This window comes from Cherax quadricarinatus, chromosome 49 (genome assembly GCF_038502225.1).
Source record: "Cherax quadricarinatus isolate ZL_2023a chromosome 49, ASM3850222v1, whole genome shotgun sequence".
Classification (NCBI taxonomy): Eukaryota; Metazoa; Arthropoda; class Malacostraca; order Decapoda; family Parastacidae; genus Cherax; species Cherax quadricarinatus.
In genome coordinates this window covers 2,659,353-2,677,143 of record NC_091340.1, presented here as the reverse complement: position 1 = coordinate 2,677,143, position 17,791 = coordinate 2,659,353, and the positions used below count along the sequence as shown (strand labels likewise).

The following is a 17,791-nucleotide window of genomic DNA, read 5'->3' as shown; positions in this document are numbered from 1 at the left end:
GAGCTGACCCGAGGAACTTTTGAGTGGGCCTATCTTGTCCCTGATCTTACTTCTGTATACCTGAAAGAATCCTTTTGGGTTAGTCTTCGATTCTCTTGCAACTTTAACCTCATAATCTCTTTTTGCTTTTCTAATTCCCTTTTTTATTTCTCTCTTTAACTGAATATATCGATTTCTTAATTGCCCCTCTCCTCTTTTGATTTGCCTATATATGCCTCTCTTTTGACCAATCAGATATTTTAATCTATTGTTCATCCATTTAGGATCATTTTTGTTTGATCTGATTTCCCTATTTGGAACATAATTTGACTGAGCAGCTAGAACTATGCCCTGGAAAGCATCATATCGGCAACCATCACCACCTACCTGACCCCTAGTCAGGTCATTCCAGTTCAGCCCACCTAAGTAATTTTTCAGTTCTATGAAATCAGCCAAGCGAAAGTCAGGGACGGAGACTTGATTGCCATTATTAGGGGAATTCCATGATATGTTAAAACTGAGTGATTTGTGATCACTCTCCCCAAGCTCATCATTAACCTCAAGATTATTAATTAGTGTTTCCCTACTGGCAAGAACCAAGTCAAGGAGGTTATTTCCCCTAGTTGGCTCTGTCACAAACTGTTTTAAAAAACAATCCTGGATCGTATCAAGAAAGTCACCCGACTCTAAATTTCCTGTCAAATTGCTCCAGTCAATCTGTCTATAGTTGAAATCTCCCATTAGCACAACATTTTCGTATGTAGATGCCTTACGAATTTCGTCCCATAGAAGTTTACTGCACTCCCTATCAAGATTTGGGGCCCTGTAAATCACACCCAAAATTAGTTTTTCTCGGCCCTCGAGAAGCTGTAACCAAACAGATTCAGTGGCTGACGCTTCTAATTTAATATCTTGTCTAACACAACAATTTAAATTGTCTCTGACATACATCGCTACTCCACCACCTTTCCTGTTGACCCTGTCAGTGTGGAATAATTTATAGCCTTGTATGTGACATTCAGATGGCATCTCTCTATCTTTCAGATTGAGCCAGGTCTCTGTTATAGCAATAATATCTATGTTTCCTGCACTTGCAATTAATCTTAGCTCATCTATCTTATTTCTAACACTCCTGCTATTAGTATAGTATACTCTCCACGTCACTCGTTCTCTCTAGGCTGAAATAATGCCGTGTACTAACATCTCCCTTCAAGGCAGGCGAAATGTACAGAATTTTCACAGTTTGTATAAACTCGGTCAAGCATTTAAATTACTGAGATCACTTGAAGTCCCTTGAACTGTACTTCTTAGAATGCAGGCAAGAGACATCATGGTGTACATCTGGAAGGTACTCGAGGGATTGGTCCCAAACCTGCACACCGAAACTGTTAATTATGAACACAGGTATGGAAGATGGTGCAGGATACCTCTGAAGAAAAACAGGGGAGCGATGAGTACATTGAGAGAACTCGATAAGTGTAAAGGGACCACGATTCTTCAATAACTTCCTTTCTTGTACAAGGGGGTTTACCTACATTCCTTTAGTTGTCTTCAAGATAAAGCTCTTAAGAGTCCTCAAAACAGTTCTTGATCAGCCGGGATGAGGTGTATACATTGAACTGCGGGCAGGCGGGCACTAACAGCTTGATTGATCAGGCCAGCAATCGGGTGACCTGGTCTAGGACCGGGCCGCGGGGGCGGTGACCTCCGGAAGCGACTCCATGTAAACCCCCACCACCACCTCTCCAACCACCCCCACCACCACCTCTCCAACCACCCCCACAACCACCACCTCTCCAACCACCCCCACCACCACCATCACTACTTGCCAGCCACTTGGTGTGGAGGGCGGGGATAGTTAAGTGTTTGGGTGGTGTTATCACCATCGGGGTCTCTAGCGTACATGTTTGTTGATTTAGTCTCCAGGTACTTAGTGTGTACGGTGTTGTGTGTGTGTGTGTGTGTGTGTGTGTGTGTGTGTGTGTGTGTGTGTGTGTGTGTGTGTGTGTGTGTGTATGTATGTATGTGTGTGTGTGTGTGTGTGTGTGTGTGTGTGTGTTTGTATTCGTGTCTTTGTACTTACCTATGTGTACTTACCTAGATGTGGTTGCCAGGGGTCGATTCACATCTCCTGGCCCCTCCTCTTCAATGGTCACTACTAGGTCCACTCTCTCCCTGTTCCAAGAGCCTTATCGTACCTCTTCTTAAAGCTATGTATCCTGCCTCCACTACTTCACTCTCCAGGTCACTCCACTTCCTACGATTCTAAGGCTGAAAAAGGCTTCCTAACATCCCTGTAACACACTGAGTTTTCATCTTCCAGTTGTGTCCCATCTCTGGAACATCCCATCTTTCCATCTTGTCGATTCCTCTCAGTATTTTATATGTCGTTATCATGTCCCCTTCCCCCCGTCCCTCCTGTCCTCCAGTGCCGTCAGATCGAGTTCTCTTAACCTTTCCTCGTACGACATGCCCCTTAGCTCCGGGACTAGTCTCGATGCAAACCTTTGCACTCTCTCTAGTTTCCTGACGTGCTTGGCCAGGTGAGGGTTCCAAACTGGAGCTGCATACTCCAATATGTACACGGTGTACAGGGCCGGGAACGGCTCCTTACTGAGATATCGGAATGCTATTCTTAGGCTCGCTAGTCGCCCATATGCTGCAGCAGTCATTTGGTTGATGTGCCCTCAGGAGATGTGCTTGGTGTTATACACGCTCCAAGATCTTTTTCCTTGAGCGAGGTATGGCCCCCTAGTTTGTACTCTGCGGTCTTTGCTCTTCCCCGATCTTCATGACTTTGCACTTGATGGGATTGAACTTCAGGAGCCAGTTGCTGGACCAGGCTTGCAGTCGGTCCAGATCCCTCTGTAGTCTCCTCCGACTGAATTCTCATTAACTTCACATTGTCTCCAAACAGGGACACTTCTGAGTCTGTTCCTTCCGTCATGTCAGTGTGTGTGCGTGTGTGTGTGTGTGTGTGTGTCTTCCAGTGGGCCGCAGAAAACAATGTGATATTCAATGAGTACAGATTCCAGCTTTAAGAATTAAAAGCTAGAACAGAGTACAAGACAAATTCTAATTACACAGTAACTCGGAAAACTAATATTAGGGACTTAGGAGTGATAATGTCAGAAGATCTCACCTTCAAGGGTCAGAACAGTGTCACTGTCACAGGCGTGAGGAAAATGATAGGATGAATAATGAGAACCTTCAAAACTAAGGATGCCAAGCCAGCGATGATCCTCTTTAAGGCACTTTTTGTTGTCTCTAGACTGGCGGCTGCATACTAACAGCCCCTTTCAAGGCAGACGAAATTGCAGATTTGGAGATTGTACAGAGGACCTTTACTGCACTTATACGTTCAGTAAAGAAACCTCCATTAATAGGAGCATTTAAAGTCCTTTGACCTGTACTCTTTAGAGTGCAGGCGAGAAAGGTATATGAAAATTTATACCTGGAAATTCCTTAAGGGACTGGTCACAAATCTGGGCACAGAAATCACTCCATATGAAAGGAAAAGACTGAGCAGGCGGTGCAACATCCCCTCATTGAAAAGCAGGGGCTCGGTGACTACACTGAGAGATAACACATTGTCAGCCGCCCATCATACATAAGGGGGATTACCAGTAGATCCTTAGCCGTCTTACAGAGGAAACTGGACAGATACCTAAAGCTAACACCTGACCAGCCAGTCTGTGGCTCGTACGTTGGACTGCTTGTGACCAGCAGTAACAGCCTGGTTGATGAAGCACTGACTCACCGTGAGGTCTGGTTATGGACCGGTACGCGGGGGCGTTGACCTTCGGAACACCTTCCAGGTGTGTGTGTGTGTGTGTGTGTGTGTGTGTGTATGTGTGTGTATGTGTGTGTGTATGTGTGTGTGTGTTTATGTGTGTGTGTGTGTGTGTGTGCGTGTGTGTGTATGTGTATGTGTGTGCGTGTGTATGTGTGTGTGCGTGTGTGTGTTTGTGTGTGTGTGTGTATGTGTGTATGTGTGTGTGTATGTGTGTGTGTATGTGTGTGTGTGTGTGTGTGTGTGTGTGTGTGTGTGTGTGTGTGTGTGTACTCACCTATTTATGGTTTCAGGGGTTGATTTACAGCTCCTGGCCCATGTGTGTGTGTGTGGGTGAGAAGATGTAAGTGAAGGGGTGGAGGGAAAGGGTGGAGGGACAGAGGGGGAGGGTTATGAAACGAAGGGAAACATGAAGAGAATGAAGAGGAGACGGAAGAAACACAAGATGCATAAACGGAAATGTGTTAACGACAGAGAGAATGAGAGTCATAAATAATGATAAGTGGAAGCACTGAAGAAAGCCAATGTTATTTTATAGCGAAGGAGAATAAAGAAGTATGGGAGAAGGGAATGAAGACTTAAGGAGTGTTGGGAGAGGCTGAAGGAGAAGTAGGGAAGTGCTTGTGTATCCTTCACCTGACGTCTTCATCTCCACCAGTTCTCTCTCTCTCTATTTATTTCAACGTTTGTCTCCACATTCCAGCGGAGCTTCTGAAAAGGAACATTCCAGCGGAGCTTCTGAAAAGGAACATTCCAGCGGAGCTTCTGAAAAGGAACATTCCAGCGGAGCTTCTGAAAAGGAACATTCCAGCGGAGCTTCTGAAAAGGAACATTCCAGCGGAGCTTCTGAAAAGGAACATTCCAGCGGAGCTTCTGAAAAGGAACATTCCAGCGGAGCTTCTGAAAAGGAACATTCCAGCGGAGTTTCTGAAAAGGAACATAGTAAAGAGACTCTTCACAGGTGAAGACAAAACTACAACGAAAAGGAAAGAAAATACGACGACCTTTACCAAATTTATTTCGTAATTAAAATTTATGGCTCGTGACTCTGCCTTACGTTATGTGATGTGTGATGTTATGATGATGTGATGTGTGATGGCATGGGTTGGTGTGATGGTATGTGATGTGTGGTGGTATGTGATGTGTGATGGTATGTTATGTGTGATGGTATGTTATGTGATGTGTGATGGTATGTAATGTGTGATGGTATGTTGTGTGTGATGGTATGTTATGTAATGTGTGATAGTATATGATGTGTGATAGTATGTCATGTTGTGTGATGTGTGATGGTATGTCATGTTGTGTGACGGTATGTGATGTGTGATGGTATGTCATGTTGTGTGACGGTATGTGATGTGTGATGGTATGTCATGTTGTGTGATGGTATGTGATGTGTGATGGTATGTCATGTTGTGTGACGGTATGTGATGTGTGATGGTATGTCATGGTGTGTAATGTGTGATGATGTGTGATGTGTGATGGTATGTTATGTGTGATGTGATGTGCGATGATATGTGATGTTGTGTGATGTGTGATACTATGTATGTTGTGTGATGGTATGTGGGTTCAGGTGATCGTGACACATGGGTGTGGATACCATGTGTTGGTGTGATAAAGGGTTTAGAAAACCGAGAAGTTGGATAATGAGAGACTTATGCAAGATATGAGATTCTTAATTGAGGGGAATATCTGATACAAGGAATTCTTCAACACTTATCCAACCTTTGGACGAAGACCTACTTACACTAGTGGATGGTTCCACTGTGACTCCGCCTCCTCCTGCTTCCACTCACCTGACTACGGTATACAAGTCACTTAAGAACATAAGAATGGAGGAACACAAGTATCTCATTCTTCAACTTGTTGGATTTCGGAACCATTTACATTATATTGTCAGAACCTCCATCTCTCCTTGAGCTGAATGACGCTCACGGGTTTAACGTTTTACAATATTAGTATATTAATGTGTTACTGCCATGCAGTACTACTACTGAACGAAGGATCGAAGATTTCAGGAGAGAGAACTAGTGGTGGTACTTGGTCAGGAAAACAGGACAGGTGTCTCCTGAGGCGAGTCAGTTGTCGGATGACAAATGGTCGAAGCTCTTCTGGCTTTCTGGGCCTGGTAGGCTTTATACTTACCAAACAAAAACACAAGAATCCTTTCTAGCATTGTTTTAAGACATGCCAACGGGAAAAGGACTCGCCACATAAATGTGGGAGAAAAAGGAGCGAGTAAAGATAGATGTCATGATGAAGGTATCAATAATAGTGGAAGATGATTACAGGTAAATTTAATGAGTTAAATTGAGGGAGAAATTCAGGTAAGCAAGGAAAATCTTGAGGATCGCGGCGAGAGGAGAAAATAGCAAGAGTGTCCAGAAGTGAGTGAAGGTCAGGGCCTGGAGGACGGTGGGACGCACGGACCCCGGGGCCTGGAGGACGGTGGGACGCACGGACCCCGGGGCCTGGAGGACGGTGGGACGCACGGACCCCGGGGCCTGGAGGACGGTGGGACGCACGGAACCCGGGGCCTGGAGGACGGTGACGGACCCCGGGGCCTGGAGGACGGTGGGACGCACGGAACCCGGGGCCTGGAGGACGGTGGGACGCACGGACCCCGTGGCCTGGAGGACGGTGGAACGTACGGACCCCGGGGCCTGGAGGACGGTGGGACGCACGGACCCCGGGGCCTGGAGGACGGTGGGACGCACGGACCCCGGGGCCTGGAGGACGGTGGGACGCACGGACCCCGGGGCCTGGAGGACGGTGGGACGTACGGACCCCGGGGCCTGGAGGACGGTGGGACGCACGGACCCCGGGGCCTGGAGGACGGTGGGACGCAAGGACCCCGGGGCCTGGAGGGCGGTGGGACGTACGGACCCCGGGGCCTGGAGGACGGTGGGACGCACGGACCCCGGGGCCTGGAGGACGGTGGGACGCACGGACCCCGGGGCCTGGAGGACGGTGGGACGCACGGACCCCGGGGCCTGGAGGACGGTGGAACGTACGGACCCCGGGGCCTGGAGGACGGTGGGACGCACGGAACCCGGGGCCTGGAGGATGGTGGGACGCACGGACCCCGGGGCCTGGAGGACGGTGGGACGCACGGACCCCGGGGCCTGGAGGACGGTGGGACGCACGGACCCCGGGGCCTGGAGGACGGTGGGACGCACGGACCCCGTGGCCTGGAGGACGGTGGGACGTACGGACCCCGGGGCCTGGAGGACGGTGGGACGCACGGACCCCGGGGCCTGGAGGACGGTGGGACGCACGGACCCCGGAGCCTGGAGGACGGTGGGACGAACGGACCCCGGGGCCTGGAGGACGGTGGGACGTACGGACCCCGGGGCCTGGAGGACGGTGGGACGCACGGACCCCGGGGCCTGGAGGACGGTGGGACGCACGGACCCCGGGGCCTGGAGGACGGTGGGACGCACGGACCCCGGGGCCTGGAGGACGGTGGGACGCACGGACCCCGGGGCCTGGAGGACGGTGGGACGCACGGACCCCGGGATGGATTATGGACCTCCGGGTAAAACACAGGGAGGTTCCATTTAAAAGTATGACGTTAAAAGAGATCAAATTCCCTGGGATTTCCGTAATATGTTACCACAAAATTTAAAAGTAACTTAAACTATTCTACTTATATCAATAAGAGTCAGTAGCGGGTGAAGCGCGTTATTTTAGCGCGCGGCTGAACGTGAGTCAGTCAGCTGACTCCCTCCTCCTGACACATGACAGGTAACAGCTGACATCACACTGACACTATGAACGGTGGAATCCCCTACACGTCTTCCCCCTACGTCCTTCACCCTCGTCTTCCACGGTGCTCTACCAACATCGTCATACAGGTGTGTGACTGGTCATGCAGGTGTGTCACTGGTAATACAGGTGTGTCACTGGTCATACAGGTGTGTCACTGGTCATGCAGGTGTGTCACTGGTAATGCAGGTGTGTCACTGGTCATATAGGTGTGTCACTGGTCATGCACGTGTGTCACTGGTCATGCAGGTGTGTCACTGGTAATGCAGGTGTGTCACTGGTCATACAGGTGTGTCACTGGTCATACAGGTTTGTCACTGGTTATACAGGTGTGTTACTGGTAATGCAGGTGTGTCACTGGTCATACAGGTGTGTCACTGGTAATGCAGGTGTGTCACTGGTCATACAGGTGTGTCACTGGTCATACAGGACAGGTGTGTCACTGGTCATACAGGTGTGTCACTGGTTATGCAGGTGTGTCACAGGTAATACAGGTGTGTCACTGGTCATACAGGTGTGTCACTGGTCATGCAGGTGTGTCACTGGTAATACAGGTGTCACTGGTAATACAGGTGTCAATGGTAATACAGGTGTGTCATTGGTAATACAGGTGTGTCACTGGTCATACAGGTGTGTCACTGGTTATGCAGGTGTGTCACAGGTAATACAGGTGTGTCACTGGTCATACAGGTGTGTCACTGGTTATGCAGGTGTGTCACAGGTAATACAGGTGTGTCACTGGTCATACAGGTGTGTCAATGGTCATGCAGGTGTGTCACTGGTAATACAGGTGTCACTGGTAATACAGGTGTGTCACTGGTAATACAGGTGTGTCATTGGTAATACAGGTGTGTCACTGGTCATACAGGTGTGTCACTGGTCATGCAGGTGTGTCACTGGTAATGCAGGTGTGTCACTGGTCATACAGGTGTGTCACTGGTCATACAGGTGTGTCACTGGTCATACAGGTATGTCACTGGTAGTGCAGGTGTGTCACTGGTCATACAGGTGTGTCACTGATAATGCAGGTGTGTCACTGGTCATACAGGTGTGTCACTGGTCATACAGGTGTGTCACTGGTCATACAGGTGTGTCACTGTTAATGCAGGCTTGTCACAGGTAATACAGGTGTGTCACTGCTCATACAGGTGTGTCACTGGTCATGCAGGTGTGTCACTGATAATACAGGTGTGTCACTGGTAATACAGGTGTGTCACTGGTAATACAGGTGTGTCACTGGTCATACAGGTGTGTCACTAGTCATGCAGGTGTGTCACTGGTAATGCAGGTGTGTCACTGGTCATACAGGTGTGTCACTGGTCATGCAGGTGTGTCACTGGTCATGCAGGTGTGTCACTGGTCATACAGGTGTGTCACTGGTCATGCAGGTGTGTCACTGGTTATACAGGTGTGTCACTGGTCATGCAGGTGTGTCACTGGTCATGCAGGTGTGTCACTGGTCATACAGGTGTGTCACTGGTCATGCAGGTGTGTCACTGGTCATGCAGGTGTGTCACTGGTCATACAGGTGTGTCACTGGTCATGCAGGTGTGTCACTGGTAATGCAGGTGTGTCACTGGTCATGCAGGTGTGTCACTGGTAATGCAGGTGTGTCACTGGTCATGCAGGTGTGTCACTGGTCATACAGGTGTGTCACTGGTCATGCAGGTGTGTCACTGGTCATGCAGGTGTGTCACTGGTCATGCAGGTATGTCACTGGTCATGCAGGTGTGTCACTGGTCATACAGGTGTGTCACTGGTCATGCAGGTGTGTCACTGGTCATACAGGTGTGTCACTGGTCATGCAGGTGTGTCACTGGTCATGCAGGTGTGTCACTGGTCATGCAGGTGTGTCACTGGTCATACAGGTGTGTCACTGGTCATGCAGGTGTGTCACTGGTCATGCAGGTGTGTCACTGGTCATGCAGGTGTGTCACTGGTCATGCAGGTGTGTCACTGGTCATGCAGGTGTGTCACTGGTCATGCAGGTGTGTCACTGGTCATGCAGGTGTGTCACTGGTCATACAGGTGTGTCACTGGTCATGCAGGTGTGTCACTGGTCATGCAGGTGTGTGAAGCACTGGTCATGCAGTGTGTGAAGCACTGGTCATGCAGTGTGTGAAGCACTGGTCATGCAGTGTGTGAAGCACTGGTCATGCAGTGTGTGAAGCACTGGTCATGCAGTGTGTGAAGCACTGGTCATGCAGTGTGTGTCATGCTGGTCACTGGTCATACAGGTGTGTCACTGGTCATGCAGGTGTGTCACTGGTCATACAGGTGTGTCACTGGTCATGCAGGTGTGTCACTGGTCATGCAGGTGTGTCACTGGTCATGCAGGTGTGTCACTGGTCATGTAAACATAATAAAGATAGTGGATAAATGGTATAGAAAGTCGACAAATTGATCAATGAGACTCTTGTGCAACATTTGAGTACATGAAGTAAGCGACGTTTGGCCAGCCAGTGTTTTCTTCAGTCCAGTGCAGAGAAAGGTGGCAGACGAGTAGTTTGAGGTAATCAGTCGACCAGCCTGGAGTTAGGTAAAACTTGCGATTTTGGCTTAAATAGCAACGCTCTTCTTGCCGAATAAGGCAAACGAATATTTGTGTATGCAATAATTTCTCAAAAATCATTTTAAACCTAACAAAAAAAAATATTTGATTGTGTTTGTTTATTGTTAAATTATTGTAAACTAATATAAAATATATTTAGTTGGATTAGGCTAAATTAATGTACTCTTGTTATAATAATGTTAGGTAAGTTTTCTAAGATTCTTTTGGTACGAAATTATTAATTTTTACATTAACATAAATGTAACGTAAATGAAAAAAGTATATCTTTAAACGTACAAGAGAAAAATTAAAAAGAACTTGATTTTAAATGAGTTCGTCCTAATTGACCAGTTTTGAATTCGGTACGACATATATATATATATATATATATATATATATATATATATATATATATATATATATATATATATATATATATATATATATGTATATATATATATATATATATAGAGATATAGATGTATATATATATATATATATAGAATGTGGTTGCAGGGGTCGAGTCTTAGCTCCTGGCCCCGCCTCTTCACCGGTTGCTACTAGGTCCTCTCTCTCCCTGCTCCATGAGCTTTATCAAACCTCGTCTTAAAACTGTGTATGGTTCCTGCCTCCACTACATCACTTTCTAGGCTATTCCACTGCTTGAGAACTCTATGACTGAAGAAATACTTCCTAATATCTCTCTGACTCATCTGTGTCTTCAACTTCCAATTGTGACCTCTTGTTTCTGTGTCCCCTCCCTGGAACATTCTGTCTTTGTCCAACTTGTCTATTCCGCGCAGTATTTTATATGTCGTTATCATGTCTTCCCTGACCCTCCTGTCCTCTAGTGTCGTCAGGCCGATTTCCCTTAACTTTTCTTCATAAGACATTCCCATTAGCTCTGGAACTAATCTTGTCGCAAACCTTTGCACTTTCTCTAGTTTATTGACGTGCTTTATCAAGTGCGGGTTCCAAACAGGTGCTGCATACTCCAGTATGGGCCTGACGTACACGGTGTATAGTGTCTTGAACGATTCCTTATTAAGGTATCGGAACGCTGTTCTCAGGTTTGCCAGGCGCGGATGCTGCAGCAGTTACCTGGTTGATGTGTGCTTCCGGAGACATGCTCGGTGTTATTCTCACTCCAAGAGTACAAAACAAAATATGGCCACAAAATAGAGCGAAACACCAACGTCAAAGACCTGGGAGTGATCACGTCGGAGGATCTCATCTTCAAGGACCATAACACTGTATCAATCGCATCTGCTAGAAAAATGACAGGATGGATAATGAGAATCTTCACGGCGCGCATAACGGAGATAAAACGTCTAAATTACTGGGAGCGCGTTAAGAGACCATACAATAAGTGTCAGGGGCCCGAGACTGTTCAACTGCCTCCCAGCATACATAAGGGGGATTACCAACAGACCCCTGGCAGTCTTCAAGCTGGCACTGGACAGGCACCTAAAGTCGGTTCCTGACCAGCCGGGCTGTGGCTCGTACGTTGGTTTGCGTGCAGCCAGCAGTAACAGCCTGGTTGATCAGGCTCTGATCCACCAGGAGGCCTGGTCACAGACCGGGCCGCGGGGGCGTTGACCCCCGGAACTCTCTCCAGGTAAACTCCAGGTAAACGTAGCCTATACTCTGCGGTCTTCTGTGCCCTTCCCCTATCTTCATGACTTTGCATTTGGCAGGATTAAATTCGAGAAGCCATTTGCTGGACCAGGTGTCCAGTCTGTCCAGGTCTCTTTGAAGTCCTGCCCGGTCCTCATCTGATTTAATTCTCCTCATTAACTTCACATCATCTGCAAACAGGGACACTTCTGAGTCTAACCCTTCCATCATGTCGTTCACATATACCAAAAATAGCACTGGTCCTAGGAACGACCCCTGTGGGACCCCGCTCGTCACAGGTGCCCACTGTGATACATCATTACGTACCATGACTCATTGTTGCCTCCCTGTCAGGTATTCTCTGATCCATTGCAGTGCCCTTCCTGTTATATGAGCCTGATCCTCTAGCTTCTTCATTAATCTCTTGTGAGGAACTGTGTCAAAGGCCTTCTTGCAGTCCAAGAAGATGCAATCAACCCACCCCTCTCCCTCGTGTTTTACTTCTGTTACTTTATCATAAAACTCCAGAAGGTTTGTGACACAGGATTTTCCTTCCATGAATCCATGCTGGTTGTCGTTTATACTCTTGTCCCGTTCTAGGTGCTCCACCACTCTCCTCCTGATAATCTTCTCCATAATTTTGCATACTATACACGTCAATGACACAGGTCTATAGTTTAGTGCCTCTTTTCTGTCTCCTTTTTTAAAAATGGGAACTACATTTGCCGTCTTCCATACCTCAGGTAGTTGCCCAGTTTCCAGGGACGTGTTGAAGATTGTGGTAAGTGGCACACACAACATATCTGCTCCCTCTCTAAGGATCCACGGGGAGATGTTGTCCGGTCCCATTGCCTTTGAGGTATCGATGTCCCTTAGCAGTTTCTTTACCTCCTCCTCATCTGTATGCATGTATGTCATCCAACACTTGTTGGTATATTCCTTGCTGGTGTCCCCATCTGGTCTGTTCCCCGAGAGGCCTTCCTGTCTCCACTGTAAATACTTCCTTAAATCTCATGTTGAGCTCCTCACATACCTCTTGATCGTTTCTTGTGAGTTCTCCACCTTCTTTCCTCAGCCTTATCACCTGGTCTTTGACTGCTGTTTTGGGTCAGACTTGACTTTCAATGCTATGTCGTTCTCGTACTGTCGCTGGGCCTCCCTCCTTACCTGTGCATACTCGTTTCTGGCTCTTCTACTAATCTCCTTATTTTCCTGGGTCCTTTGCCTCCTGTACCTTTTCCATTCTCTGGTGCACTTAGTTTTTGCCTCCCTACACCTTCGGGTAAATCAAGGACTCGTTTTGGTCTTCTTATTATTTTTGTTTCCCTTGGGAACAAACCTTTCCTCTGTGTGTGTGTGTATGTGTGTGTGTGTGTGTGTGTGTGTGTGTGTGTGTGTGTGTGTACTTGGTGAATGCCGTAAATCAATGTTTAGGCAAATTAGTGGTTCACTGAACAATGACGTACATTAAGATATAAGTATATATTTCGCTCATTTCATTATTATCGTCAGTGTACATATTCCATCTCCTTCAGTCCTGGACACAATGATAGATGCTGGTCTTGGCCAGGACGTTGTACAGCAGAAGTCAGTCCTGGACACAATGATAGATGCTGGTCTTGGCCAGGACGTTGTACAGCAGAAGTCAGTCCTGGACACAATGATAGATGCTGGTCTTGGCCAGGACGTTGTACAGCAGAAGTCAGTCCTGGACACAATGATAGATGCTGGTCTTGGCCAGGACGTTGTACAGCAGAAGTCAGTCCTGGACACAATGATAGATGCTGGTCTTGGCCAGGACGTTGTACAGCAGAAGTCAGTCCTGGACACAATGATAGATGCTGGTCTTGGCCAGGACGTTGTACAGCAGAAGTCAGTCCTGGACACAATGATAGATGCTGGTCTTGGCCAGGACGTTGTACAGCAGAAGGTTGATGATTTTCTCTTTATTTCCTTGTTGGTGCTGTCTCTCTGTCCATCCTGGAAGGTGGTGGGTGGTGGGTGGAAGGTGGTGGGTGGTGGGTGGAAGGTGGTGGGTGGTAGGTGGTGGGTGGTGAGTGGAAGGTAGTGGTTGGTGGGTGGAAGGCGGTGGGTGGAAGGGAACATAAGTGGGTCTACCATAAGTATGTTTACCAGTGTGGCTGGTCAGTAAATTGAGCGTGAAGAAGCAACATGAAGAGTGAGGGTCTGTCCTCGACCAACACTGACTTCCTTGTTCACCAGTGTGGCCCAGAGTGTATTGTGTGTTGTGATTGTCTTGTGAGTGCTTAGAGTCTCATGTGTGTTGTGAGAGTGCTGAGTGTGTTGTGTTTTGTGAGTGAATTGAGATTGTGCTGTGAGCGTGTTGCGAGTTTGCTGTGTTGTGAGTTTGTGTGTTGTGACCATGTTGTGTGTTGTGAGTGTTTTGACTGTGCAGTAATGTATCGTGTATCGTGTGTGTTGCGAGTGTGTTGTGTGCTGTTAGTATCTTGTGTTGCTAGTGTCGTATGTGGAGTGTGTTGTGAGCGTGTTGTGCGTGAGCGTATTGTGTTGTGAGCGTATTGTGAGAGTGTTGTGTGTTGGGAGTGTGTTGAGTGCTGTGAACATATGTGTTGTGTGTTGTAAGCATGTTGCGCTTTGTGAGCATGTTGTGTTGTGAACATGTGTGTTGTGTGTTATTAGTGTGTTGTGTCTTATGAGCGTGTTGTATATTTTGAGTGCGCTTTGTGTTGCGTGTTATGTGTTGCGTGTTATGAGTGTGTTGCGTGCGGGGGAATTGTGAGTGTTTTGTGTGCGGGTGAGTTGTGTGTTATGTATTGTATAAAGAGCGTTTTGTATTGTGAGTTGTGAGAGTGTTGCATGTTTTGAATGTCTAGGTTGTTGTGTTGTGAGGGAGTAGTGTTTTGTGTTGTGTGTTGCGTTTTGTGGGTGTGTTGAGTGTTGTGTTTTGTGAGGGTACAGTAGTTAGCAGTTGTCGACAGATACTTAGTCGGGTTTTAGTTTTTTGTGTTGTGTTGTGATTGTGTTGTGTGTTGAGGGTGTGTTATGCTTTGTGTTGTTAGGAAGTAATGTGTTGCGTTGTAAGGATGTGATGTGTTGTGTGTCTTGAGTGTGTTGTGCTGTGAGAGTGTTGTGTTTTTAATGTGTTGCGTTTTGTGTTGTGTTCTGTGTTGTGTTGTGAAGGTTTAGTGTTGTGAGGGTGTGTTGTGAGGGTGTGTTGTGAGGGTGTAGTGCATGGATCCTGCATCAACTACATCACTCTCCAGATTGTTCCACTTCCTGACAACTCCATGACCGAAGAAATACTTCCTAACATCCTTGTGACTCCTCTGAGTCCTTAACTATCAGCTGTGGCCCCTTTATCGTGCCACATCTCTGAAACATCCTGTCCCTATCTACCTTGTCAATTCCTTTCAGCATTTCGTATGTCGTTATCATCTTCCTCCCTATCCCTCCTGTCATCTAGTGTCGTCAGGGTGTGTGCGTGTGCGTGTGTGTGTGTGTGTGTGTGTGTGTGTGTGTGTGTGTGTGTGTGTGTGTGTGTGTGTGTGTGTGTGTGTGTGTGTGGCATCACTGCCTCACCCCCTGGAGTGCCAGCGTGACCCTGGGGCCACAACATTAACCTCTATCACACACTCTTCTCTCACCCCCCACGTCTCTCACGTCCCTCACCCCCACGTCTCTCACGTCCCTCACCCCCCACGTCTCTCACGTCCCTCACCACGTAGGCGAACATCAGCATATTTGGATAACATTTAGCGCGATAAAACGACCAACTGGATATAAGGAGCGACACACAGCGGAACCGGAACTTGATAAGGCCTCGAGACGATACTTGAGAGGAGGGCGGTGAAGGGAGTGGGCGGTGAAGGGAGTGGAAAACGAGGCAGGGAGGAGGGATACATATTTTAATTCCTGTGATTGATTATTCCAACATAATCATTTGCCTTGATGCGTCCTTCCCTTTCAGCGTTAATATTTAGATAAACATACATATATACCTCAGTGGTCTTTATTCCTTAGTTTACTAGAGGAAAATAGTGGTATTTGAGGGAGGGGAAACATGTGTTTATTATTTTAGTGTCGAGGCTAAAGAGCGGATGAAAGCTTCACTTCATTCTCATCAATAGACGAATGAATTATGTTATACGGAACTGGTCCTTGGCTAGCGCCGGGGACCGTGGCAATAATGGTAGCTCAGTCTGCCGCCGGGCACAAGCTTCAGTGTGATAGTCTATCACGGTATCAGACGTAGCCGACCCATGAGTGAGTTTATCCATCACAGATGAACGCTGGGGTAGGTTGGCAACGCACTTGCTTCACACACTGAGTGTCCGTGGTTCAATCCCCGGCATGGGTGAAAATGTTGGGCATGTCGTCCCTGTTCACTTAGCAGTAAGTAGGTACCTAGGTGTTAGTCGGACTGGCAGACGCTACAGTGATGGCAATCAGGCAATGATTATATAACATGTAAACATATGATACTCTTAGGCCATAGTGTAATAAATATTAATGAAGCTTAGTGGAAATCAGAGAATGATCGGTATTCAGGCGGTGTGCGACTTCTGGAGGAACTTATATACGAGAGTAACAGTACTTAGCAGACAGGGGATAACTTGGTGCACACTAGTGATATCTGTTAAAATCCAGACCTTGTAGAGGATATGAGTAATCAATGTACAATAGAAGCTGATCCATACTTAAAAAAACTGAGACAGAGCTATGGTCAGCATATTCTGTCTGAGGTAAATGCTGCCTGTGATGAATGGTTGAAAACACCGACAAGTTGAAGATTGAGACACTTATGTAACACATGGGAATCTTTATTCAGGAAACGTTTCGCCACACAGTGGCTTCCTATGCAATACTCTTGCAGGTAACATTCCCTTGCTCTAAACCCACAGGTGCGCGAGCAGCTGGCCAAGGAGACGGGTCTGAGCGTAAGAGTGGTACAAGTGTGGTTTCAGAACCAGCGGGCGAAGATGAAGAAACTACAGCGAAGAGCTAAACAGACGGAACACAACAACAACGACAAAGACGAGAAAGAGGACAAGGGTGAAGGTGGGAAGAAGGAAGGAAGTGGAGAAGGTGAGTAAACAAGGGTGAAGGTGGGAAGGAAGGAAGGAAGTGGAGGTGAGTAAACAAGGGTGAAGGTGGGAAGAAGGAAGGAAGTGGAGAAGGTAAGTAAACAAGGGTGAATGTGGGAAGAAGGAAGGAACTGGAGAAGGTGAGTAAACAAGGGTGAAGGTGGGAAGAAGGAAGGAAGTGGAGAAGGTGAGTAAACAAGGGTGAAGGTGGGAAGAAGGAAGGAACTGGAGAAGGTGAGTAAACAAGGGTGAAGGTGGGAAGAAGGAAGGAAGTGGAGAAGGTGAGTAAACAAGGGTGAAGGTGGGAAGAAGGAAGGAACTGGAGAAGGTGAGTAAACAAGGGTGAAGGTGGGAAGAAGGAAGGAAGTGGAGAAGGTAAGTAAACAAGGGTGAATGTGGGAAGAAGGAAGGAACTGGAGAAGGTGAGTAAACAAGGGTGAAGGTGGGAAGAAGGAAGGAAGTGGAGAAGGTGAGTAAACAAGGGTGAAGGGGGGAAGAAGGAATTAACTGGAGAAGGTGAGTAAACAAGGGTGAAGGTGGGAAGAAGGAAGGAAGTGGAGAAGGTAAGTAAACAAGGGTGAAGGTGGGAAGAAGGAAGGAACTGGAGAAGGTGAGTAAACAAGGGTGAAGGTAGGAAGTGAAGAAGGTAAGTAAACAAGGGTGAAGGTGGGAAGGAAGGAAGGAAGTGAAGGTGAGTCAACAAGGGTGAAGGTGGGAATGAAGTGAAGAAGGTGAGTAAACAAGGGTGAAGGTGGGAAGGAAGGAAGGAAGCGAAGAAGGTGAGTAAACAAGGGTGAAGGTGGGAAGGAAGGAAGTGGAGGAGGTGAGTAAACAAGGGTGAAGGTGGGAAGAAGAAAGGAAGCGAAGAAGGTGAGTAAACAAGGGTGAAGGTGGGAAGGAAGGAAGGAAGTGAGGAAGGTGAGTAAACAAGGGTGAAGGTGGGAAGGAAGGAAGGAAGTGAAGGTTAGTAAACAAGGGTGAAGGTGGGAAGGAAGTGAAGAAGGTGAGTAAACAAGGGTG

The 17,791-nt window shown here is 47.5% G+C and overlaps 1 protein-coding gene across 1 annotated transcript in view; it reads left to right on the top strand.

Moving 5' to 3' along the window:
- The window catches only part of Lmx1a (LIM homeobox transcription factor 1 alpha), a 64,027-nt gene that overhangs the window by 38,566 nt on the left and 7,670 nt on the right, over window positions 1–17,791 (top strand). The window contains exon 4 of the mRNA XM_070095091.1: window positions 16,589–16,772. Within this exon, the coding sequence (XP_069951192.1) occupies window positions 16,589–16,772 (184 nt within the window). The remainder of the gene's footprint in view (window positions 1–16,588; window positions 16,773–17,791) is intronic.